General features: G+C 44.8%; 1 protein-coding gene across 1 annotated transcript in view; it reads left to right on the top strand.

Annotated features, from left to right (window-relative positions):
- Positions 1-653: 653 nt before the first annotated feature.
- The window catches only part of sdk2b (sidekick cell adhesion molecule 2b), a 249,802-nt gene continuing 223,307 nt past the window's right edge, over positions 654-27,148 (top strand). The window contains exon 1 of the mRNA XM_070990041.1: positions 654-1,366. Coding sequence (XP_070846142.1) covers positions 1,279-1,366 — 88 coding nt within the window. The 5' untranslated portion in view covers positions 654-1,278. The remainder of the gene's footprint in view (positions 1,367-27,148) is intronic.

The following is a 27,148-nucleotide window of genomic DNA, read 5'->3' as shown; positions in this document are numbered from 1 at the left end:
CAGAGCGCAGACAAGATAACATGCAGCGGTTTCAGTCCGTGCCGTGCGAAGACTTAGCACAGCCATTTGTGTCCTTTTCTATTCATGTCATGCGCCTCAAACGGTGAGGGGAGTTACATTCCACAGCCAACAGAAAAGAACAATACCACTGTGCTGAAAGTGCGGCCAAAATATAAATCCCTATAATGATGCAATGGGGGATAAAAAAATATATTAGAAGGTCAGTATACTCAGACACATTATACATCCCCACAGAAATATCTCCTCAGGCGCCCTAAGCGCCATTCGATTCAAGAACCTGGCAACACAAGAAGCAGAACACGTGTTCCTTAAATCATGTTAACAAAGGACTATATTCATTCCACCTTTTGGTGATGTGGAAAGCAGTGAAATCCTCTCATGGCAACGCTGTGCTTGGCTGTACTGTTACCCAAAGTGCGTTTTTGCGCTTGACCGCATGGTGGCAACCTGCGCTGCGTTGCCGGCACATCAGCTCCTAATGTTCCCTCATAAAGAACCCGGGACTCGTCCTCATCCGACGCACACCGGCAGCCGGGCTCTCCTCCACGGCAGGCTCCGACCGTGACAGTGTGACTGTACGTGCAAGTTTCTCCCCCCGCTGCTCTCAATCTCCGCTCTCCGAGCCGCTCAACTTCTTCTCAGCGCTCCCGTCAAACTGAATAACCGACCTTGACAGTGCGCTGTGGGGAGGCTTCGAGTAAAAGTCTGTCCGCTGCGTTGGAAAAAAAAAAAAAAAAGAACTGTAGCCAGTGACCGCTCCGTTTGCGGACAACGAGGGAAGTTTAAAGTGGAGGCAGAAAAAGAGGGAAACAGCATCTCAAGGACGCAAGAAGTGTCGATGAAAAAGTATGAGGTGCAGCTTGCCTTCGCACAGGTGCAGCGAGGAATGGACTGGATTTGGATTTAACCTGGATTCATCCGACTGAGTTGCTTCCAGTACTTCAAAGAAAGCAACTAAGACTGCCTCGACACTCATCGGAAAATATCCTACAGGGTCTGTGGAACTGGAGCAAATTTGGACTGTAAAACAAATATAGACTCTGTTTGACCGAATTTCTCCGGTCGCGACAGGCTGCAGCGGCGGCTCGGGTTTTGCGCTCCCGGATCCGTGCGCTCTGCCCGGCTCGCGTGGTTCCCCAGACAGGGAGACCCGGCAGGCAGCGGGCGGACACAGGCAGATCCACGCCGGGACTCGGACCCGGTAGCACGCTTCCAGCTCACCGGGCACTTGTTGTCCAGCTCGCCCGGTTTGGGACCATGTTCGAGGACTCCTGGTGCAGATCGATGTGGCGCGCCACATGGATTTTATTTTTTTCCTTACTCATCCAGTCCACACAAGCTCAAGGTAAGAGGGACACCGCCGGGGCACGGTGCCGATTAGTCATCAGACAGGCCCATTAGTGTCTGTGGCTCCCCCACTATGCCGGTTGTTTGGTGGCGTTTCCGTTCTGCTGGTATCGGATCTGTGATGTGTTCATTATTCTTTGCCTTTTGCACGCAGCCTATAATTTTCTCATTAGGCTACACATCACTGTGACACACACACACACACACACACACACACACACACACACACACACACACACACACACACACACACACACACACACACACAGAGTCTTAATTGCAGGCTAGTGACACACACTCACACGCGCGCGCACACATTGGCATCGCTGCTGTTATTTCATTGATTCAACATTTCAGTGACACTTTTTTTTTTTCCACGCGTGTTCCTCACAGCCCTGAACTTCACCTAAACCTGAACTTTATGAAGTTGAGATCCTGCACGAGCTGTCTGTCGCATGGATGATAAGATGCATTTGGGGATGCTCAGGTTTCAGTGCAGCCCAGTTAATGATGAAGACCCCGCATTTTCTCTCCAGCTGTTCTGATGTTTAGAAACCGTAAATGAATTTTCGAGGTTGAACATACCGCACGCAATGAATATGTCATTAGAAGCCCAGCTGTTAAAAAATGGTAATCTGATTAATAAGTACTAATTAATTCATCAAGCCTCTCCCGCGGAAATGAAACTTTGCGCGGAAAACACGTGCGCCAAATAAACAGATACATATTGATGCGCATCCCTTAATGCGCGCGCGTGCACGACGAGCGTTAGATGGTGAGAATTAATTGGTTCTCGGAGAATTATGCTGCCTGTTTCCCCTGAGCATGACGGGAGCAACAGCCAAGTGTGGCAGTTTGCAGGAAATGAATGGTGTGTTTTTTTTATTTATTATTATTATTATTATTTTTTTTTACCTTTTTCATGAGTAGTTACGACTCTGATTCTCAGTGCAATAATCCCACAAGATCCCTGTAATATTCCTGTGGAGACTTGGAGTGTGTCTCTGGTGCCCAGCAGAGAGTCTGCTGTAACCTCAGGCCTTCTCGCTTCTTCTTTTCACCCAGCCATTACATCCCTCTAGGGGTTAGCTCTTATGTGATGTTTGTATAGCAGACAGTTTTTTGTTATTCTTAATGACAGTTTGTATTTAAAGCCAGTAGCTCTGGGACATGAACGCCGTTGAAGACGTCTTCTGATTCTGAATTGATCTGAATACATTTTTACTGTAGTTCGCGTCACTGGTCCTTGAGGGTGCTCCAGGAGGTCCCCAGCGGCCTCACTCAGTATCAAAGTGAGCCAATGGAAAATAATTGAAGAGTTATGATCTTCATCAATGATCTCCTCTGTGTCATCTTCAACCCTTTTAGGTGGATCTCTGGTGTGTCTGTTGTTTGAAAGTATTGATTTCGGGTGACCCTGACACTTGCATGGTGAAAAAAAGCGCTCTTGTTCTTCGCTTTCCACTGCTGCACGCTCACCGCTCAGGTGATTGGGATTCAGGTGTTGCTGCCGCTGCAAGGAGGGAGTATTACCTCTCTGGATAGACTCTAAGCCCTCGGTGGCGCTCACTCAATAATACAATGTAGAGAAGATGAAAAAAAACAAACAAGGCAGATATCCATCATTCATGAGGGCATATCCTGGTGCCTGACATTTGCAGGAGATTGATAACTTGTGTGTCCTAGGGATTAAGAATCCTGACATTGTCGCTTCCTTTCTCTCTATAACGGTATCTCTGCCTGCTGCCGTCTGTATCTGATTCTTGTCCCCAGTCCTCCCTCTCGTTGCCTCTTAATGCTTATTTAACCGAGCGAGTTAAATAAGAACACGTTATTTACAGCAGTGGCCTGGGGAGAAGGTCTTGTCTGTATTTTTTGTTGGTTTGGATGTGCATGGGTGCATAAACCAATATGGCATGCGTGTGATTGTGCATGTGTGGAAGTTAGGGATGAGGAGTGGCAGTCAGTGACACTCTCTTTGTGCTCAGCCCATCCAGCAGTGGCCCCTCAGATTTCATTACGTAGTCGCTCCTGCGTCAAAAAAATGTAGGATTTAATTGGACTCACTTCAGACCGTTCGGAGTGCAGCTCATTGAAAGTGACCCCAGTGTGGGCTGCTCTCTTTCCATGTGATGATTAAAGGACATGATGAGGCAAGTAGCATGCCTCTGGATGGACATGTCAGCCACTGCTTGCCACATTTTAATGACCAGTCTACTGAAACGGCTTTTTAACGACGGGAGAACGGCCTTCATCAGAGCAAAGTGCCATGACGTCTTGCCTTAAGGCCCGCTGAGCAGAGAGGGCTAATCTTCAGTTCTTGTATTTTGTATATTGTCATTTGTCATCATTGTGCGCAGCAAGAAAAAGAAAGATGTTTCAGTGTTAATAAATACACTTCAGAACCTGACTGATGGCTACGAAATTTACTCTCGGTCCTTCTGTCGTTTTGATGTTCTTATCTCAAACTGAAGCATTCTGCATTTCAAACGAAGGCCCTCTGACCCTTAAACAAGCTATTTTTGGTAGCAGACACGAAGGCACGCTCTTGGTTTTTCCTTAAAGCATGTAAAGAAATATAAAACAGGCCGTCCTCTCAACTCACCCTGGATATTTTGTTCAAAGTGACAGTTATAGGAGCTGTCTGGCCTGTCCCACTGTTCGCTCTCATTCATTTACTGAGGTCATGCCGAGACAATGCTGAGCTCGCCTGCTGTTTTTATCATTTCCAACGCGTCTATTTTGGAGCTCGGAGCAGCGGGGGAGGACTCTATTGGAATGTCATGTTTGGCATACATACTTCGCCATCATTCAGCGTCTGCAGATTAGCCTGACTGGCTACAGCTCGACTTTAGGGGCTTTAGAGGGAGCTGAGAACTTCATTCTGTCAGAGGCGTGGCACTCAGACTAACATCCATAAGAATGATTGTGACAGAGTGTGGGGGAGGGGGACCAGGACCCTGGCATGGGAATCATCTATGTCATGCTGTTGTCTGTTGAGGCTGTGCAACATGTTTAGAGTGGCGGCCTGCTTTTAGCTTACTGTATTCGACATGGACCTTGACACAGTCGTAGAAGTCAAGGATGTCATCTCCATTTTAAATCTCTTACGAGATTGGATTGAAATTGTGTGGCTGGAATGAAGTGCGTGCAGTTTGGTAGCACCTCTCGGCTGCTTCAGACGAAATTCATATCGGATGCATTCTTATCTCAGGCGACAGAGTAGGGCACGTAATCACAGACGTAAAGCGGAAATTTTCAGTGTCCCAGTCAGCGGCTTTCAGATGAAGAGGAAGCTGCGGTTGAACGTGGCAATACTAGACTGTCGAGATTCCAGCGAGTTCGTCTTTTATTTTATTTCCTCAACGCGACGCCTCGTCTGGTCAGGCGCTTGTGGCATCAAGATGTCCCGTTCGTGCAGGCATATTGTGTTTGTGTGCACTTGGGACCTTCAGCAGCCGATCTCCAATCCGATGGAGGTAAAACACAGACGGCAAATGTCTGAAGCACAAATCAAGATTATTGATCAAAGCCTCCTTTGATCTTTGACTCAAGCCACTCCTTTATTCGGCAGCAGGCACAAGTGTTCCTTTTGGATTATTTGAAAGTGACATGATGGATTTGGCCAAAGCTGAAGTGAGATAAGCCATAGAAAAAGGTTGAGATGATAGCGTGAGTGATACGTGGAGATACAGTGGGGTTGAGAGAATGTCTTCAGACTACAAATGCCCTGATTTGTTGCACGTCTTAACTGACAGACTGGGGATCTCTGTTTCCTTGTAGCAGCTGTGCCCTGTGAAATGATTTGCAAAAAAGGAAAGAAAAAAAAGTGTGGCTGTCCCAGATCCCTGCAGCCAGTGCTTTGGCAAAAGGTCACAACGTATCGCTTTTAGTATTCAGGGCTGGCGAGAAAACTCATGGTCAAAGTCTAGTGATAGATTTCTCAGAGGGATGTCTAGAGTTTCACTGTGCTACGTTCAATAAAACAAAACTTCCCACCCAAGGTCTCTGGTAGTGGCAAGTCCAAGAGAGAGGCGTAACTGAAAGACCTTTTTGTTTTTCCTCTCTAGAAAGCACTGCAGAGCTCTTGCTAGTGAGGCTGTTTTTATTGATCTGGGCCCAGTTTCTCAATACCAGTCAATTGAAGAGGTTAAGAGTGTTTCTAAGTGGGACTCTTAAATTTCAACAGGGGTGCTCTGAAAAGCAAAAAACAAAATCAGAGCATGCTAATGGCTTACATATTAAGACACTAAACAGAAATCCAAAGAAACCCACAATATCCATCGTTTGCTGGTAAAAAGTAAATGTAAGAAAGTAAACCAGGATTTAATGCGTTTGACTTTTGCTTCTGTCAGCTGCAGGTTTATGTAAAAACAGCTAAATTTTGGTGCAATTCAGAATATTTTTCTTTTCTGTCTCCATCAACGTCCTCTTCCATTGCCTGGTTCCATTGCCAGTTCGCCCGGCTCTGGTGCACCACTTCTCGGCAGTGTTCCCAGCTGGGTCCTCCCCGCTCCGGGCTTGAGATGCTCCTCCTGGCGGCCCAAAGCTCCTACAATAGTGGTGTGAACATCAGCGCTCCCTCTGTGCTTCGACCTCCCAGTCTGGTCCAAGCAGAGACAGCTAGCTGCACCAGTTTCACCGACATAGCTCATGTGTGACTTGGTGCTGTAAAGCACTTATTGTGGGGGGTGGTCTTCACCTACCCATGTTCCATAGTGGAAGAAGAAGTGTTCGGGCTGCCGAGTGGGATTGATAGAGGCACCACTCTCCACACCTTTATGTGACTAAGAGGAGCAAGAGAAGGAGGATGAGGAGGAGGAGAATGGTGACACATTCACAGATATACAGTGGCAGTCTTATTTAGACGCACAAATACTCAACACGTGATCTCACACATTCCTTAAATATGCTCTTTGACCGCAGCGCTACTACATATTCTCTGTTTAGTGTGGCTGTGGCCAGAGGCGAAGCTTCAGGGTCAGCTGAGTGAATCTGAAGGACCCCATCAGTGAACATCTCACCTATTGATGACCATAAACACAGCACAGCACTTTTCACACTCCCTCCTCTTGTCAGCAGACCTGCTTTACACAGCACAATAATAGGACTGTATACTCATAACAGTCAATACACTCTGCTTATTACTATAATTATTACATTCTATTATTTCCCTGACAGCTTTGTTGAAACACCTCCTGCTAAAACCCCAGAAAAGAACTTGCGTGCATCAATGTGCGTGGATAACATCATCATTTTCATCTGCATAAAGGCACTCTTTTGTTCATTATTAATATGAATATATATGACAAGAAAGTGTCACCATTGCATCTTTAGAGCTTCAGCCACTTCTGTCGGGGCCTGCTGTGTCCTCATTTTCACTGTGTGAAGATGCCTGTGTTTGTGCAGCCGTGTAAATGTGCGAGGAGGCAAGGGAGGGAAGTCTAGAGATGTGTGAATATGTGTCAAGCATCTTTGTCTCGAGCTTCATCAAGGTTTAATCTACGCTGCAACATCCTGCCAAACTCAGTCTGATTTTCCTGCATTTTAGTATCATCTGAATATATCAGATAATCCTGCATATTAACGGTATCAAAAAGGCATGGTGTTAGAACGCCTGTGTTGATTCTGCTGTAATCAAAGCTACCTGGTTTACACTCAAATCTGGGCTCTAGACTAACTGTTCCAATGGTAGTACCAGCATATGATTTGGTTGCACCTTTTTTTTGCGCCACTGTTTTAGATTTAAGATGTTCTTTATTAACAAATAGCTCAATATAGTGCAACATTTTCTTGTTCTTTCTGTTGTTGGGATATGTGCAATGCTTTTGAAAGGGTAATTTCATATGTTTAGCTAACGTGGCTACTATTAGCCTAGCCAATGTAGCCAGCCTGACATTAACCAAGCATGCTATTTATTATTCCCCAAAAATATTTTGAATACATAACCGGTTTCTGTCATCGTGGCTTGAGGTGTTTTCTGCCAGCACAGATATAATTGGTGTCAGCGTTGGTGTAATTTCTCACTGTGATCTATCTTCAGATACTCTGAAATGACACTGTGTGTGTGTATTGATCGCAGCTGATATAGCTGTAATGTAAATTTCAACATTCGCGTGAGGCATTTTCATCTGTCATTTAAATTTGTGCATTCATGTGTCTAAAACGGTGCATCTGTGTCTAGAACTGCAGGAGTTGTTTGCGGACTGGAGCACTGCAAATTTAAGCAGGCAAACACACAAACATCCCTTTGAAACCTCTTAAATGAGTGGTGAAGGCAAAAGGGCTCATGGATCTGACTGGTGCCAGAGCATGAGAGGTTGTAAGGTCGCAATAAGACTGACTTTAGCCCTGCATGTAAAACGCTGCCCTCTCATTGAGTTGAATGAGGCCTGTCTGGCAGCTCCATCAACAAAACCGCAGGTATCCAGCATAAATACTGAATGTAGCGCAACATTCACTCCAACTTAATGTGATATCATCTAACAAGATGGTGCAAGGCCAATCAGATACATGCAAGTGCACATTCCTGGTGGATTATTTGTGATACACTGTATTTCTAGTGTTTACCTTGTGATCATCAGAGCTGAAAATGAAACAGTTGCCCTTGCCTTTTTAGAGTTAAGTAAATTATAAACCACTGTGCAGCTTTTTGCCATTTGAGAAACCTTCAAATTCACGGATCTGTTATTCAAACTGGACTTCTCACTGCGCAGTAACACACCCCAACTGACCCACCAAGCAACATTCTTGTAACACTGGGGTGATTTCGGTCTGAATGCCCACTAAGGGAATTAGTAGCGCATTGTAACACCATGGCAATTTCAGCACTGACAGACAGATTATATCCTTGCAGCTAAATGACTCCAGACTTACACAACCTAGAAAGAAAAAACATTCCTCTTCAAGAGGCATGCACGAATATCATCATGTATTGAAATAGCAAGCATACAGTAGAAGGCTTAAAACATTTCCTCTAACTCACTAAAAAGCTACTATTTTAGGATATGCATGCTTTTCGAAGGACTTTGGATTTTGTGGCAGTAAAATTCAAAGAAATCCACCTTGGCTTAAGTACTTTAATGCAGCGGGCCAAGATAAGGTCAGCCTAACTCGGGCAAGATGACATAAAAATGGTGCCACCAGCTCCAGCTCGCTCCTCAGAGGGTGCTTCTAGGTGACAGTGGTACAGCGTAATCAATGTCATTTCACAGCTATCTGCTCACTTACCACATTTGCCTCCAAATTCTCTCATTGGCATGCCGGCCGCTTTTCATTTCTCTCTCTCATCTCATGAAGTACATTCGAAGAACTTTAATCCCAACATTTCAGACAGGCCTGCTCTTTGAAACACCGGTTATATAACCCCAGAAAAATGACTATTGAATTGAAAAGAAAAAGATTTAGGATTGTACTGTTCCTGTTTTCCCTTGTGCAGCCCAGGCAGTTTGACCGGAACAAGAAGTGTTGGGCTGAAGCGAAGATGTAGCAGCCCTATTCACAAATAGTTTCTTTGTAAGCTCCTGCCATCGGGCCTGTCTGGAACACAGCACAAAGCCGTCTGGTTAGTGTTTGCCAGGGTTGTCCTATTTGTCTTGCATGGTTATTAATTTGGGTTATGTACTGCGCAGAGTGGTAAAAGAGGCCACCCAAGCCAGCTGGGAATTCTCACCATCCACTCAGAGGGACAAGGATCACTGTAAAACGACCTGTTGGAGTTCTTCTCAGTGAAAACAGAGGGACCACTTGTCTCCCTTTTGGCTTTCGTAATGACAAGCTGATTATCATTTTTCAGCCATACATCCAAATTGTGCCACTGACTGAAGTGGATTACACAAGTATTGTTGATTGTCTTTTTTCTCTGACCTAGTCTTAAACAGCTCCTTTGACCGTCCTGCTATGCATTTGGGCGAGGTGGATTACTTGCAGACGCTTTATTGCTGTCTGTTTTCACGTACAGTCTGTACATTTATTTAGATGATTAGAATGAATGTATTTGGTAAAGCTAAGCTTGTGTGCACCAGTTTTTACAGGTGGTAGTATTTATCCTTTGATGAACAGTAAGGAGAACACTGATAGCTTACATGTGTATTGTACTTGGCTTTTCAGAGCGCCAAAGCGTTTTTCATTTGAAGCCGTTGCTGCTTTCAATCCGCTACCACACATGTGCGTCGCAACAATAAAGCTTTGGCCCAAACAAGGTTTTGCGCTGATAATGGTTTGGGGGATTTATGGTAGGGCATTCCAACTTCTTTTAATATCACTGGTGAAAGCCTATTACGTGTTTCCATATCCACTCAGCTAAACCAACCCACTGCTCTGCACTCCCAAATTAGCACCTGGTGGCCTTCTGCACGTTTACACCTCACATTAGATCCAGCTGCGCAATTCCTAGTAGTGAGCATGATCTGCTCCTGCACATGTCCTTCAAAGTGGGCTTCAAAATGACCTCTGAAAAATAATAAGCCAGAGGTACGGATGTGATTATGGACTTGAACTTTTCCCTCGCCATTTAAGAGGGCCATTATGCATGCGGCGACAGGCAGGGGGGAGCCAGAGTCAAGGCTTGTTTACCATCATCATCCCTCGTCTGGCTAGATGGAAATGAGCACAGACCGTAGAGTGACACTAGCTTCAGGAGGCCCCCAAACCTGGCTCACTCATGCGGATCCTTGTGTGTTTATAATAGAAATGCACTCAGATTGGCTGGGGGCTTGGGAAACCACCCCTGAACCCAGTAATTGCCGTTCCCACAGGGAGGTGTTTGTGTGAGTGTGTGTGTCTGCAGGTGAACTGTGAATTTGTATGCATATGCAAGCGGTTGTGTGTCTGTGTACAAGTGGGCAGTCTGAGCCCATGGGCCGGTAAGCAGTCCTTCAGCTATTATCACGACCCTGACATGTCGCCACACACTGGGCTCCCCTGGAGCTGTAACAGTCCCCCTGCAGCGCTGGATGAACAAAAAGATGGGGAAAAAAACCCTGCACTCTAGTTCATGGAGTTCATGAGAGGGCATTAAACTGAGAATGCCCAGAGCCATATATTATGTGAATTAAAATGGACCAGCCTAAACTGCTCCTCTTTTCTGCATAGTTTGGTACCACTGGCATGATTCTCTCTTGAAGAAGCCGGATGACAAGCAAATCAATGTAATGGCTTAGATAGGGATGGTAGAGGGCCTGATCGATTCTGACAATCACGCCATCTTTAACAGACATCTCATCAAAGGCCCATTCCCTTTTTCGCCATCCCATTACCCATCTATCCAGCACTTGGATCCGCTGCCTATTTACCCATCCCATGCAGGAATAATGGGGCCTTCACCCCCAGTTGGATTAATCAGCCATAACCATATGCTACCGTGTGCAATTACACTGCAATTTTGACCAAGGGAAACAGCTGTTGCCATTTGAAAGGGTGGAATAAGATTGTAATTGCCTTAACTTTGATTTGTGGGGTGCTTTGATTTGATGAGAGAACACATTTTTATGCTTTACATAATAACGCGGAATGAAGAGAACTATTAGAACATGAGACTTTCTCCGCTTCCAGCTTCCAGATGCATTCAGTGGATAACCTTGCTGTTATGAGCTATTACTCACACATTATAGAAGGAATGAGTATGTTTATTCATTTGGGTTTGAATGGGCTTTCTATTTTTGGAAGATGTGTTTTAGATCCAATCATCTAATGACATTTGAATATATTTATGCATGGCGGCGCCTTAACATTTCGATACAGGATCTGTCGCTCTAATCCTCCAGGTAAGGCAGTGGCATCAATGCGATGCTTGCTGAAATCCTTTCGACGTCAGCATCCAGTACCTTTTATCTGCCAGCCTTCTTGTTTATACACTCTTTTTATCAATTTGCCGCATTTGATGACAAAACCTGTCAGAGCAGAGAGTCTGTGATGCATTTGTGGTCATGCACAGGAATCCTAGAATTAAACTCCATAAAACCCTTTTTTTTTGTCCCAGACTGTTGGGATCCTGGTAGGTGTACACAAATGATGCAGCTGACCTCAGACAAGGTTTACTAATTATTATGCCAGATTTGTCCAGTTGGAGAGATCTGTGACTGTTCAGAAATATTGCAGAGTTCAGTGAAAACACTTGGATAGCTTCAGTGAAAGTCACTGTGTGAGTCCATTGCCTTCCTCTTTCCTTGCCCCAGGTTTCTCTTGCACTCCCCTTGGATGCAACTCTTCACCTGCCTCAGGCTTGTCTCAGGTGTTCCAGCTTCAGATGCATCTTGTTTCTCTGCTACAGTAAAATAAAACAGCTCACAACAGGTCTCGTAACCGCTTGAGCTGCAACCCTGATTCAAAAAAAAAAGTTGTGGCTCTGTGTAAAACGAAAATAAAACAGAAAGCAATCAATTGTAGACAAAGTGTGTTCACTGACAACGGTTTTACGACGTGTTCCTGAGCCCATGCAGTAATATCCTTTCTATAATCATGTGCTAACAAAGTGGTGAACCTCAGTCCATCCTCGTCTGTGATCGACTGAGCCTTTCCAGGATGCCCCTTTCATACCCAATCACCATACTATCACCATCTTTCCCAGTCTTTTGTTGCTCCTGTCCCAACTTGTTTGAAGCATGTTGCTGCAAAATATTAATATATTGTCTTTGTACTGTTTTCAATATATATGTCAAAAAAGGATTAGCAAGTTATCACATTCTGTTTTAATTATGTTTTACCCAGCGCCCCGACTTTTTTGGAATCATGGTTGTAGAAAACCCATCGTGAAAGGCATGAGCACAGATTCTGTGCCGTCTGGAGGGTTTTTGTCTTGGATTGTCAGAAGTTTGTCTGGGACAGGCGAATCGTGGAAGAAAAAGTGGTGTAGTCTGCACGAGGTTTTAGACCCGCCATTCGTTGGAGTGCTAACAAATGGATTTTCTTTAAATCCCAGCGATCGTATTCACAAGATAAACAGCAGCTAGATGGAAGATGGAGAAAGAGCAAGTCCAGGAGGATGATAGTTGAAGTGGAAACACACGGGACATTAAATGCAACGCGGTATGACAGTTAAGTTGGAGCTCGAGTGTTCGCCATAATGGAAGAGACTGTTCATCAGAGTCTGATATGTTGAATACTGTGAGGAGAATTCTAGGAGGATCCCTCCATTTTCCAGCCCCATTTTTGCACTTGTCAGTAGACTAGACAGCACATGAGGCGCTGTTTGAATTTTTCATATGACTGGCAATTACTGGCTTTCTTTTCTGGAGCTTTTAAAGGAGGATATACTAAATGATACATCTCTTTTCTGCAGTTGTTAGACATTCTGTGTCTTTTTGTAATTAGCCAAAGAGTGAACTTTGCACTGATTGAGAGCTACAAACGACATAATGTATTAATGAGATGTCTTTTTCGTGCATCGGCTGTGTGAGGCCAATATTTCCTCCTCTTTTAACAATACAGTGAATGACTGCTCCCCGGCGCTGCTTTGAAAGCTGTTCTCATTTAAATTTTTGAAACCTGTTCTTATTTTCCTTCTTTTGGTGTGCTTGTTTGACGCTTAAGGGCCAGTCTCCAGAGATTTAAGGCATGGTTCCTTCAACAGAACGCATCTCACATCTCCAAAAAAAGAATGTTCTCTGTTGGTGCCTTCACATTGATCATGGACGCCTATGATATTGCTTTTGAAGGGCTCCTTTTGACTCCTGCCAGACATCATGTAAACACCAAGCACTATTCAAATGATAGCAGATGTACTTCACAAACGTCTTCTTGTGTGAATAGAGCGACACGCAGAGAGAGAGAGAGAGAGAGATACAGAAAGAAAAGACAGAACATGATGGCAGCATCACCAATTAATTCGAAGCTAATCAAAGACTTTGTTTGAAACTTTTAGAGCTGTCTTACATTTTTATCACTTGACTACTGACAGCTCCCCACTGGTTTCTGCTTAGACAGTTAAGATCTGATGGAAGCTGCCAATTGAGATTGCAGGTCTACACGAGTCCAAAAATTCACATTTGTCTGTTATTTGAAAACTGGGACCTCAACCCATGCAGATCTGGGAAAGTAGGACCCGAACCTGGCTGGGAGATACAGATCCGATCAGTGCTGATTTCACAGCTGTTTGCAATGAACACGTTAACGTTAATATCCAAGATGTCAAAATGAAATTTTGTGTCTTCCCTAATTTAACGTCAGCAGCTCTCTCTGCTGTGCCTGTGAGGCGTAATCCATCCTCCTTGCTGAGAAAGTGGGTAAAACACATCCAGGTTTTCTGTTATTGTTCTCATGCTGGCTGAAACAGCATGGCGAATCCACTCATTATTTCATCTTAACTTGCTGTCAACGGCTGCCTCTCGTTTAGAATTAGCGCTGCAGTTTTCTTGCATCTAGCGTATTAAAGATAACGATGACTGTTTGCCCTTGAACTGCAAAAATGACCACTTGCTCGTCGACACGACTGCTATCGTTAGCATTGCTAATTTTCCATCATCTGTCCTCGCCGAGACAAGTGTGTTGCAGCTCTTGTGGATTCCTGCCTGCTCTTTCTTATCCAGATGTTCCAGTGATGCGACATTCATTACATTCATTTGCTGGAGACTTTGCCATAACCACGACTTGCCTAAACCAAACCTTAACCCGAGTATTCACCCTAAAGGTTAATGATATGCATCCACACACACATCCACTCAGGTATTGCAAAGACCGGGCACCTGCGGTGATAGAATGGGACCTGATCTGGACCCTTTGACTGCATAAACCATAGATTCGAAGCTGTACCGGTCCTGGGTTGGGTCTGGGGTCCGCAGGTTCAGGTCTATGCATGAAGACTTCTAACTGAGAATCCTGCTTTAACAGACTCTGAGAGGTGGAAGAACAATGCCCACGTTGAGAGGATACTTTCACAGGTCTTCTTCACACTTTACACTTGAGCAGTTACGCAATTGTAAATTTCTAAGATTAACATTTTGATTATCATTTGCTTGGATGCACTTTACAGATGACCACGTCACTTAACACTCTGAACAGTCCACTTAATGAGAATGACCCGATGATAATGGAAGGTGGCAGAGCGAGATGGACGATTGGACGCAGGGCTTTGACCTGCAGCGTTACTTTCGCTCGACCTCCCCTCGAGCACACTCGTAGGTAGCCTTGCTAGCGCCTCGCTGGCGTTCACGGATGCGACGCCCACTCACACAAACATGCACACCTTCGCATTTCTGCCCCAGATGTGTGTTAGTCGCACAAAGATAATCACTCTCTCTCTCTGCGCCGAGCAGAACAGGCAGGAAGTGCTCCATCCATCTTGATTTGTCAATAGTTACAATTTTAATTACACCTGAGTGCTGTCAGCCTGCCAAGCTGGGCGGGGAGTATTGATTCTCTCCAGCTAATTGATTAATTGCTATGTTCAAGGGGGCAGTTTTCCCTCCATCCCCCATTTCTTATTTTGCCATACCCCTCATTTTCTCTTTCTGTATATTGTGTTTAAGGAGTGTTAAGCTTTCACCTGCAGGCAGAGTCCTGCTGTGTGGGAAAGTCAGGGGGCTGTAAAGAAGACCGGCCATATTTTACTCTAGTTGGAGGGTGGCACATTAAGGAGAAGGGGGCTTATTGTTACTGTAGAGCAATAGGTAACGGCTGAGTACAAGGCAAGGGATGCAGTACATCACTGCAGCCATTATGTGACAGTTAATGGGGGCGAGAGATTTGAAGGCACAGCTGCCAGAGTCCTTTTACTCAAAACTCCAGCTTAAATTTGTGTGGCTGTTTTTCAAACAGCTCAACTGTCGGGTGGGATGGGCTCCTACTGTTTTAATGCCATTTTAGAAGACAATATACGCCAGTGACCAAAACAGTGTGGACAGCCCGGCGGATTGGCGAGCACCACCACCGTCCCTAAATCTTCCTTTGTGCCTGGCAGAAGTCTTTAAACCTCTCATAAAGTGACAGAACTCTGGAGCTGCTGTATCGCAGCCAACCAGACGGCCTACCTCCCCAACTACAGTGGACGTGAAATGAGCCCACTTAGAGGGCTAATTTTACCATTGTCAGTCATTTAACCACTGGAGAATTTATTGGGTATCAAGTATTAAAGATGTCATGTCGTTCAGCAACACCTTTCGATTCCTAAAGAGTAAATCTCATCAGTGAGCCAATAAGAATGCAGCATTCTCTACCAAAATCTAATAATGCTGGTGATTGGCTGTCTTGTTAGACCTCGTGGAGGCATACAGACAACTAAGTCACCTTTATGCCGCTTGCTAGCTAGCCAGTGCAGCTAACCCGCATCAGCTTGTCAGTAAGTCCGTTCACGACATCGTCCACCGGTACATCCTCTCCACACCACCGCCAGGGTGGATGGTTTCTAATGGCAAACGTGGTGTTTTACGGACAGGTAAAAGGAGAGGACTGTCCTGAAGTTGACACGGTGCATGATTATCAGACCGGCGCTAGCTGCTCTTTAGCACAGAGAAAGTGCGAGGTCTCACTCTGCTGCTAATTCCCAATACCACAAACATTATGTCGGATTAGAATAAACACTGTAATGGCGTGTTGCTGCAGTTTACTGTTTCTTATTAATGGTCCTTTTGACATTTACTTAGATTTTTATGTAGTCTGATACTATACAGATGTTTATCCATGTATTCAATTTAATCTGGTTATCCACGGTGAGTAAACTGCAGAGTAAAAAAACTGTTTCTCAGCCGCTCTCAGGTCTTTGAACGGCTTCTTCTTTCGAAGGAAATAATTGTATCAAAATGTGTAATGCAATTTTCTTTTTGCTAAAATCAGTTTCCTAAAATTGGCACCGATTAAAGTATCATTCATGAATTGGTATCAAGGTCGAGCTATCAGATCCTGCATGAGAAATGTTTGAAGGGTATTTTATGAAAATCTAAAAACTCAGACAAGTAGCTGTGGTTTATTGTTGTTTAACACCATAAAAGAGTGCAATTAAGTTTTGATAAACTCTTTTTATAAAATTATAACCTTTATAAAAGATTTGATGATATTGATAAAATAAGTACAAAGCTAAACACTCCAGCGCCCTCAGTCTCTGACTATGGTGGTATTTCTGTGGTCATATTGTAAATTCCTCCTGGGTCTTTTAAATATTTATACTCAGTGTGTGGGCTATCTTTAAATGAAGGAGTTAATGAGTGTTTTGACAGTGTTTGTTTCTTCTGGGGCCAAAGGGGTTGAGGAGTTATAGCAAACATGTTGAGTAATGGAAAGACTGGAGATGAGCAGGAACCGACAGACAATCGGCCAATCGTGCATCATCCTGAGTTTATGTTATATGATACATCACAAAGATTACATGCAAAGGTGAAATAAGACATGTCTCAGTCCGCTATAATTCTTCACCCTGGCTCTAAAAGTGAATTTATTGTTTAAAGATGTCCTGACCAAAACATACTAGTGGAAATCCATAACTGGACTGATTGTATTTGCTTGGAGCACGCGTGATTGGTTGACCCCCGTTTAGTTCCCGCTTCGGGTTATTTTGAGCTCGTTTTTTTTTTTTTTCTCCATGCCAGAAATCCCAGCATGCATAGCTGAAAGGCAAATATCTGAAAGGAGTGCGGTGACTCTCGGAAACAAATGTGCTGATGTGCATGACGTGGTTCAGAAATTCTAGGCTCTTGTAACGCAGCTCGCGCTGCGCTGAAGTCGATATGAGCACCAAGTTCAAGCATTCAAGTTGAAGCTTTAAACTTTCAAACCGTGTTTTTAACTTTTCACGCAACAGTTTGAGTTTTGTGAATGGTGAATATGACACGCATAGCACAAGTCAGGTTATTCACTGATAGTAGAATATAGTCAGGTACTCAAGGCGAGCCACAAAGGGATTCATAGATATGCATTTCAGGAATAGTTCGCATTGGTCGTCCTCACTTACGACAGCTTACAGGCAATTTATAAGAAGTCACAGGCAACATTAATTGTATACAACAAAGATGGAAAACGGTCAAGTATGCTCACTCCCTGCTCGCTCAGTGGTAGTAAAATATAGTCAGAGAAGCCTTGAGGAGGTGCTATTCAGCGTGACTGCAACAATGAAGAAAAGGCTTCCTGTGATGGTCAATTACTTCCTCTTTCATTCCTTCTGGAAGCTGTAGAATACAACACAACCTACGCACAGGTTGGCTAGCCCTCAGTCCCTCGTGGTTATTGCTCACACAGATACACACACATGTGCACACGCACGCGCCGCTGCATGAAAAATGGCGTTTTATGCCGTGGGCCTTGTTCTTGTAAACACTATCTGAAAAAACAAACACACAAAGGCAGAGTGCTGCATGCTTAAGACCACCCGTCACACACACCCATCGCACACGCCTGCGCACACACACACGCGCACAAACACTGACAAGCAGCACCGTTTCATTCCTCGTCTGTTTCTTTCTTCTCCTGTGGGATCCAGGAAATGATTGCACGAGGATGTAGCGGTCTTTACAGACCACGGAAAAAAAAAAGATGCACTCTTAGAGGGGCAGAAAAAAGTGAGACACAGAAAAAGCTGTTTCTTTGAGTTGTCGGCAAAGCTGAGAGTGCATAACTGGAGCTTCCTGCGTGACACTTTTTTGTTTGATTGGTTTTGTAAGCGTCAAATGAACACTGACATTTTGGGAAATCTTTTTTTTTTTTTTTTGCCATTTTATCCACAGACAGATGAGACGATTGATATCTAGCACAAGTGTTGGGTCTGTTACATAAATGTCCTACATAGAAAAGGTGCTGTCGTCTGAAGTATCGCTGATGTTTTTATACTTTATATATTTAGTACAAATTTAGATCCCCCTCGTAGAAAAGAACACAAACTGTGATGTAAGGAGATTTCAAAAGGAGCCTGAAAGAATGGTATTGTAACTGATAGGCCAGTACGCATCATTTTCTGACTCAAGGCGAGACATGAAAGAATAAATAACATCAATCTTTCCTCTCACAAATGAAAAGTTCAATTGTTAAGTTCTAAGAAGCAGCCTTTGTCAAATCAATACGCTCAGGGGGCCTTACTTCTGAAATGACCGATAGCTTGTGGCGACTGATGTTACCTAATTAAAACTTCAGATGCATAACTGACATTCGTTGCTCTTTTAACTTTGCAGATCTTCTCTACTGTTCCACTACACAGTATTGTAGTATTCACAATTATTCCAGTGACAGTGGCCTCAGTGAGCTCTTGCATTAAGATGTGAACTGATACAAAATGCATATTTTAATGGGATTCAAACAATAATACAGGAAATTATTGCGAGTATTTTGTGCACATGTGCTTGGATCAGTCTGCAAGTGTAGGAAATAATTAAGTTAAAACTAATCTGTCAAAGGACAATTTAACATTTTTGTAAATACGGATTTGCTTTCTTGCTGAGAGTTAAATGAGAAGATTGATACCACACTCGTGTTTCTTATATATGAAACTCGGGAGTCAGGAAATGGTCGTCTGAGCTTATCTTAAAGACTGGAAACAGTGAACCGGGCAAAATCCAGGAAGTTACTGAAAAATAATAATGAGATGTTTATCAGCGAGCCTGCCAAGGTGTCTTCTCAATGTATCATACGTAATCTGAAATTGAGCATTTCACATTAAACCGCTGTAACTGTGCTTCGTGTTGCCACTCGCTATGCTCGCCCTCGCCGTCTGCACTCACTGCGACGATGGAGTGCAGACGACAGCGAGTCGATCGCTCACTTTCTGCTTGCATTCGCCAACAATAAAACTCAATCAGCTGTCAATACGTGACTCACAGCGTGGCACGACTCACGCTGCCTCTCATCTGTTGTTGCTTGAGAAATATCTCTGATGCTTGAGATAATTGCTCTTTCAAACCTCGTTTGTTGTTAATAGATGAGATGCAGCGTGTAACTAAAACCGTTTTGGAGTAGGAATGCGTTCTGTTGAATTTTTGACAGAGCTAACTTTAGCCCCTTCAGCTTGTAGTGCTAAGCTACTCTAAACATGTCCCTGATCTATCGAGATGAAGACATCGTGGATCGCACGCAGCATTGTCTGCAGGCTCCTGTCAGATCATTTTGCAGACTTTTTGTCTGTCTTTGTTTTAATATTCTCTGTCTGCTCCTTTTCAAACGTTGCGGCTGGTAACCTTTGGTCCATCAACCAATAGAGATTGGACACTAGAATACTACCTGTAAATTAGAGGTTGACTGATAGTGGGCTTTTAAAGGTCGATAGAATAACAATATTTTTTAGCAGGAAAAAGCCAATATCAGATTAATTGGTATGTCTGCCAGAAATTGTGCGTGTGTGTGCGTGTGTGTGGGGAGGGGAGTTGGAGACAGCCAGTGCTCAGCAGGACTCATATAACCAACAGACTGTCATCTTTCTTCCAAGCTCCCTCTGCAGACTGAAGCTCTGACAAAAGAGAAGAAGTGAACAATCGTTGACTTGATTCGAAACTGAACTAAACATCTACTGCTGGGAGCCCGATTTTGAGACGATTTTGTCACGGATGACCAATTACCAGCTCTGTGGCCGATCGTGAGCAACAAGCAGCCTGTTTGATGAGGCCTCGCTGTACCTGTCCTAATTATTATCTGAATGCGACCCAATGGATGTATAAATAATGACAGAATGGGCCGAAGTCTACTCCGCCTCTTTTATTCGCCTTCAGTCTTATAGAACATCCGCAGCTGTTTTTTCTTTCTTTTCTTTTTCAGTGTACGAGACCGCCAGCATCACACACGACGCTTCTGTCGTTTTGATTGACAGCTGCTTCCCCCGCCTCCCCCATGACATCTGAACTCATGCGTGATCGTGGAATAAGACGTGCTGTGATTGGTCGGGGTCATACGTGTAGTCTTGCCAATCACCCAACCGAGGCACGAGTTTATGGCCCTGTGGTCGTTAGACCTGACACGGTGACCACCGTCAAAGACAAAAAAGTTAGTAGTCTGATCGCGGCACAAGTCAGAGTAATAAATTCCTAAATAAATATCCATCAGCCACGATGCACCGATGTTAGCTTATAAAAATGTCCCATCAGCCTCTACTATAAACCTTGAGTATTTTCTGCTGAGCAAAGAGTCCGGCTGCTCATCGTGCATTCAGTGGGCCGTGCACAGATTTAGATAACGCCCTGGTCACACAGCTCCTCACCACTGTCATTCCTCGGACTCCACAGCTGCTGCCTTGCCCCTCAGGTGCACACACACACACACACACACACACACACACACACACACACACAAAGGCCTTGATCTTTTGACCCAATGAGCCTTGTCAGATCCCCAAAAATAGATCTGTACCCACGATCTGTCACGACCAGCCAAGTCAGACGTGCCTGCCAGGCCGGAAGACACCGTCCTGTCGGAGGCTGTGACGGTTCACTGCGATGATGTACCGACTGACAAACACAAACAAGCTGCTTGATGTTGTACTAACAGAGCCCTTGCGGGACTCCTCTGTTTCGCACTGTTCTCTCCTTGACTGACATTTTTTCTCTGTGTTATCACAGGGAGACGAGGCTTTGAAATTTGATCGACAGCCCTGATCAGAAACTTCCTCTCTCAGTCTGTTATGGGAGGAGGCAGATGGGGGGAGGTGCAGGGTTATGGCTGGCAGCTAGTGGCCGCACTGACAGACATGCTGTATTTGTCTCTGAGAGACAGTCCGTCTCTGTGGGGCATCTCTAGCCAAATTCGGCCCTGTTGATCAGCCAGGGTTTGAGTGTCAGCTGCGAGAGCGGTGGGCTGTCGACCGTCCACTGCCTCCTCCGCAGGTACACCGAGGCGAGAAGAGCCAGTTTGATATTTTTGCCTGAGGGCTCCTCGCTCTCTCACCCATCTTTTTCTGTTTTTTTTAATGGAGGTTGGCAATTCCTCCTTTACGACTCTTTCTCTCCATCCGCCTTGTTCTTTTTCGGCTCTGCTCGGCTTCTTTCTTTGCAACGAGCTTTGAGGGATGAGGAGGGTAAGAAGGAAGATCAAAGGGAGCCCGCACACTCTGCCCTCCAATATCATTAGGCTATCTCTGATGGCATTATTATAGTTTCTGCTATGCAAGCGAGTGTGTGATTTCATCTGTGTGGGGTTTTTTTTAATCCTTGCTTGAGTGATTGTGTGTCTGTGCGTGCACACGTATGCGTGCACGTGTAGCCAGTACGTGCCCTGCCTTCCTCTGGCACGGGGCCCGGTGCTGCCGTTGGGCCGCCCCGCCATCAGCCCTTTCATATTGAGCAAGACGTCCGAGCTCCCCTCCAGCGCAGTGCATGAGGGAGCTGCCCTCTGTTGGATGTCACTTCTGTTTTGCTCTGATCTTCCCCCACCAAAGCCTCAGAGCAGCGCAGACGTACACAGTAGCTTCGATAATGGAGCAGCGCGATGATGGAAAAACATCTGGAGCATGCAGGAGCAAAGGTCTCAAACCACATGCTGCATCAAAGCTCACCTCTGCTGCTGTTTCTGCACCACTTGAGGCTGGCGCTGTTTTATTTTTTAATTATCATCAACAATTCTCCTGAAAAGATCCAAACCCACAATGAGCGTACCACATACAGTAACTACCAAAATGCTTGAAAGAGAAATACTGTTGCAGCGAGTGTGGTTTATTCCTCTTTGCTCAGCGAACTGTGGGCGTACTCTGAGATTGAAAACACAGTCTTAGTTCCTTCAGACTGTTTGTTAAATGTAATTAATGAACACTGTGTGTCACCCTCTGCAGCGGGTTTTGGACAACCATGGAGCTCTCAGGCACCAAAGGCATAAGCTAGATCAGGCTTTGTCCACAACACGGGTTGGTTGGACCAATTTGCTGTTGTTTTTGTTCTCTTCAGGTAATTTGTTGATAATAATAAAGTGTTACCAGTGTTTTCCTTTGACAGTGAATCAATTCAGGATGCTGTTTGTTTGCATGCCTGATACCCTTTTGTTTGTGTTCTTGTTACTGTGGATATACTTTTCGCATGGCCAAATCCGACAGATGTGTGCAGTTTGTACTGTATGTATATATGCTGCAGAGTTTCTTCGTCCTTCCTTTTGCATAATGTATTATGGCTACCCATATGAAATATTTCCCATTCTCCTTTTCCACCTGATCAAATGTATGCATTTGAAATGGCCGGCTGCGAGAGATGTGATTTAGTTGCCTGACATCAGACAGAATTGTCAGCTCGTTACACCCTGTTTCCATCTTCAGTCTGACATAACCACTCTAACCAATTTCTGTAGGGGAGGGGGATTCGATTTCCCCCTTACCAATCGCCGGAGACCGACTTATCTGCATGAATCTAACATCGTTTTAAGTCGGCGCTGATGCATAGCCATGCCAGCATGCTGGTTTTGCTGGGGTTTAAATAGAGGATGTAAAAACAAACTACAATGTCGGGTGAAGAATACCCTCTAGCAGCATCTATCTTGTCTATAGCGGTCAATGTTCTTCTAATAACTCCTCATTTGTTCTGGTGCTCAGCTTCACAACGTTTAACAACAGCGTTAGTGCCACCCATGGTGCTGATTGGCTAATCGTTAGTCCCCTGCAGCACTCATTGGATCTTCTGTTTTTTCTAAAGGGAAACCGCTGTTTCATGTCATGATGCCTGACGAATCAGTCAACTCGGTGGCGATTCAAGGGTCCGGACCCAGGCAGGTGAAATGTACATGAATGAAAGCCATTTTAAGGTCATTAGTCCAGGTGAACATTATGTGCAGTCTGCTAAGTATGTGACGGTAATACTCGTGGAACTTGTCATGTCATGGACCCTCTTTGCACCGCCGATCCTGTCTCGCTGGACGCTGAGCGCTCCCAGCAACGTGCTGAGTCCTCACTTCCGCCCACACGCCTCAGAACATGTTACTGCTTGGTGGTGGTGGAGGAGGAGGAGAGTGAGTTTGGAGATGAAGCCATATAAGGCAAACACTGAAAATAGGTGTCTGCGGGGCTGTTAGTTCACACCTGAATGTTTGAACTACTACAGGAGGTCCATTTTGCCAGAAACCGAAAGTCCCTGCTGTGTGTTTCCTTGCCTCTCAATTCTTCATACGTCGTCTGTTGTGTCGCTCATTTGGCCTGCAGTGGGCTTCGCCTGAGAGGAGAGTCGTGCGAGTTGTGTGTGTGTGTGTGTGTGTGTGTGTGTGTGTGTGTGTGTGTGTGTGTGCGCTGGCGTGTCTGTAATGCACATTTGCTGCAACCCTGCAAGTACCACATAACCGGACTGTGCGAGAAGGGGCGAGCGAGCATGCAAGATGGAGGGATTGAAAGATTGAGAGAGACAGGAGGAAGGAGGGAGGGGGCAGAGAGATGGAGCCTGCACAGTTACCGAATCCATAAAGGATGAAAAGGGCCTTGGCAGGAGTCTTAAGGGGCTAATAAAATAAAGTTCTCTCAGATTAGTTAGCTAATAGAGCTGTAACATAGCGTTGCGTCTTAATGCTGAGGGGAACACGGCCTCCTGTGTGCCGGCTGTGATGTTCGGGGAGTGATGAGGCAAGAGTGGGTGGGTGGGTGAGCGGGTGGGCGTCGGGGTTAGGCACCAATAGAGCACCTGCTGTGAAGAAGCCCTCTGGGTCTGGTTATTCAGTCAGGGGTGAGCGTGGAGACAAGGAGAGGAGTGCGAGCCTACCTGGCATGAAATTACTCTCTCGGCAGCTTTACCACTTAACTGCATGAGATCAATGCACACATTATAGTTGCTACATGTGTCTCAGTAAGCTCAAGGAAATTAGAGTAAGACGGTAAGGACGGATATAGGCTTCGTGCTCTGCTGTTGGTGCTCATATCAAGGACAGGAGTACAATTAATAGCTGTTTAATATTTTTATGTGGTACGCCAAAAACCAAGGATTCGACTGCGTGAATTATAAAGAAGAGGCTGAGTGTTAAATTTGAAGAGATTGCAATCCTTCACATTTTTTTTTCCTCCTGAAAGTGAGTGTTTGTTTTGCGGCGCTCTCGCTATTCAAATGAACTTGGCTCATTCGCACGAGATAACAAAAGGCGGCGTGGCTCATCGTCTGCAGGATGTGGAAGGAAAACAATCAACGGCGAAGTGAACACGTGCGTTGACCTTAAAAGATTAAGAGCGGTGTAGACGGAACAACCGGGAGCAGCTTTCTCTGAGAAAGCGCTAATCTGAGCATTGACGCTGTGATGAGAATTAAATGTGGGCTGGTTGTCGGACAGGAGTGCTTTTTGGTTATGCATTGAGCAAAGTCGACAATAAAGTTTCAGCAGATGGGAAAACTCCCTGACTTTCCCTGAAATCCACAGTCTCTCTTATTGTTGCATCCCGTTCATTTTATACCCACAAATGGCCGGCGTTCCTCTTTTGAACTGAGTCCCAGACAGCTGTGATTAAGTCTGGGTGTGGGTGCAGAAGTGCTGCTTTCAGCGGCCTTGAATCCGTAACCCCTTTCCAGACGACAGAGCGATCCAATGCCTCTCTCTTGACCGTGCCTCATCCTCCATCTTCCTCCGCCTCAGCGCTCAGCGGAGTGAGGCGCCGTGATGAGCACAGACTGGAATGTTGTGCATCCACATGCAATGCCATAATTGAAGGGCCAGTACAGAATGTGCAAGGGAACTGTACATTTGTTTTGCCGGGAGAAGCTGAAGTGTGTTTTTACAGTATGTAAGGCGTATTCGTGTCGAAGGAAGGACTGCGGCTCTTTGTCTGTGATGTCCTCAAACTCTGCCGTGGGAGGGAAAATACCAGCGTAAGGTGGCCTTGCTCTTCAGATGAGAGACAAAAGAGAGGAAGGGGAGAGAAAAAAACAGAGAGGAATATGAAGTTCTCTCCAGAGACTGGAGTGGGGAGAAAGAAAGCGGAGAGAGGAAAGTACTTTGTCTCTAATAACAGAGTGCGTGTAGCTTCCTCTGTGCTGTCATTATCACGGGAATAGTTAATGAGAGGCCTCTCAGAGTCGAGACTGATTGAGTGCGTCATCTTCATTCTCTTCTCACCCCCTGCCTTACGGCTCCCTGCCCCCTTAGTCTGATCCCACTCTTTTCTTTTTCACATTCTGTCTAGATCTCTACTCTTGCTTTTATTCTGAGAAACTCTCATTGCTCTGTGATGTCTTCCTAATGATTGTGTTCTTTTTTCAGCTCGGGTAAAATGGAGCTTGTTATCTTCTGAGCAAAAGGGTCTGTGTGTGTTCTGGTGCTTGGCAGCGGGTTCGTGCATCAAGACATGCACCATGCAGCCTCTGTGTGTGTGTGTGTGTGTGTGTGTGTGTGTGTGCATATGCCTTTTTCATGGCAGTGCATAAAATGTGTAGGCACAGAAGTGTGTGTGTACTGCACATAATGCACATATTTGTACCTCTGTGGTTATGAGTTTACATATACAAATGTCTTAACCTCTAACTGTGACCTCTGCACGCCTGTAATTACTTGAAAGTGTGCATTTAAAAAGTGTGTATGTTCTGGCAGGCTCCTATTGCTCTCAGTGGGCGCTGCGTGAGGGCTGTGAGCCATATTTAGCCTTTTAACAAAATTGTTCAAACCCCAAATGAAACATTTTTCTTCAGTGAGATCCAAAGTTTTAGACATCTTTGACAAATTTAAATTTAAAGCCCACTTACTGTATATATATATATCCCTCACTCACACTTTCAGTAGCTTTTATGCATAGTTTTCGAGAGAGACGATGTCTTTTATCAGGAGTGGAGGTGATGACTTTGACTGCAGTGCCTCAGCTTGAGATCAAATTAATCGATCAAATGGAGAATGTAATTAAGTCTGGGTATATTACAGGGGCTGTAGGTCTAAGCTGGGCTGAGCAGAAGCCATTAATTGGACGGAAGGTATGGCACAAAGTCATCCAATTGGTTTGACGAATATTGCACTTTTATTGCCAAATTAAAAAGAAAAAAACCAAAACATGAAGTCCAAATTAATGTAGAAGTACTCCAAGGGAACAGTGCTATAAATTGACTTAAAAAATTGAGCATAATTGCAAACCCCTTGTGCTGCAAGAGGCACAGCTACCTGAGAGGCACTCCAATGATTGGGAACTCTTAGCTGAAACAGTATCAGTTGTTTTATATGCTGCATTGGAGCACACACACACACACACACACACACACACACACACACACACACACACACCTGAGTGGAACAGCAGCAATTTCAGCTCCATGCTCAAATCATTCTGTAATCACTCTGCTCCGGGCCACTCCAGGTTTTCTATTTTCCACTTTCCAGTCGTTCTCTGCTCACAGTGAAAGGAAACCCGCTCTGGTTCAATCCGTAGCGCGTATGATAAATGCTGCCCTTTAGTTGAATTATACAGCACAAGGTAAAATTTAGGAGCGGCGTGATGGCGTACGCTGCTGATACAAAATGTGAACGGAGGTGAGCTGAAGTGAATTCGAGACACATCGTGCTCCAGTTGAAAATTTGCTCTTATCTCCAATTTCTTAATGCACAGAGGCAAAAACAGTGTGCTACCAGACTAACATTATAAGGATACAATTCAAGGAAAATGTATTTAATTCTTTGAAATATTACACCCGAAATAAAGCTGGATAAAGACACTAAATTCATTGCTGAGCTGCAGAGAAATATCATGAGTTGCTGCAGCAATATTTCTTATTCATTATTTTTGGGGCATTACTATGCCCTCGTTTTAGACAGCAGAGAGTTGACAGGAAACGAGGGAGTAGCAGCCGATGGGACCAGTTCTTAACTTGCATAAGTGGGAAACGGAAACGCACAGCAAGTCTGTCTCTTAAAAGATTTCACTGTACTGTTCACTGTACTTCAGCCCATGAAATGACAAATAAAATCCCCCAAACTCCTGAAATCTGTGTCAATGACATCCTTTTTTACATAATGAATT

The sequence above is a fragment of the Chaetodon trifascialis genome, chromosome 21 (genome assembly GCF_039877785.1).
Source record: "Chaetodon trifascialis isolate fChaTrf1 chromosome 21, fChaTrf1.hap1, whole genome shotgun sequence".
NCBI lineage: Eukaryota > Metazoa > Chordata > Actinopteri > Chaetodontiformes > Chaetodontidae > Chaetodon > Chaetodon trifascialis.
The sequence above is the reverse complement of the archived record's forward strand: the minus strand, read 5'-3'. Positions and strand labels throughout refer to the sequence as shown.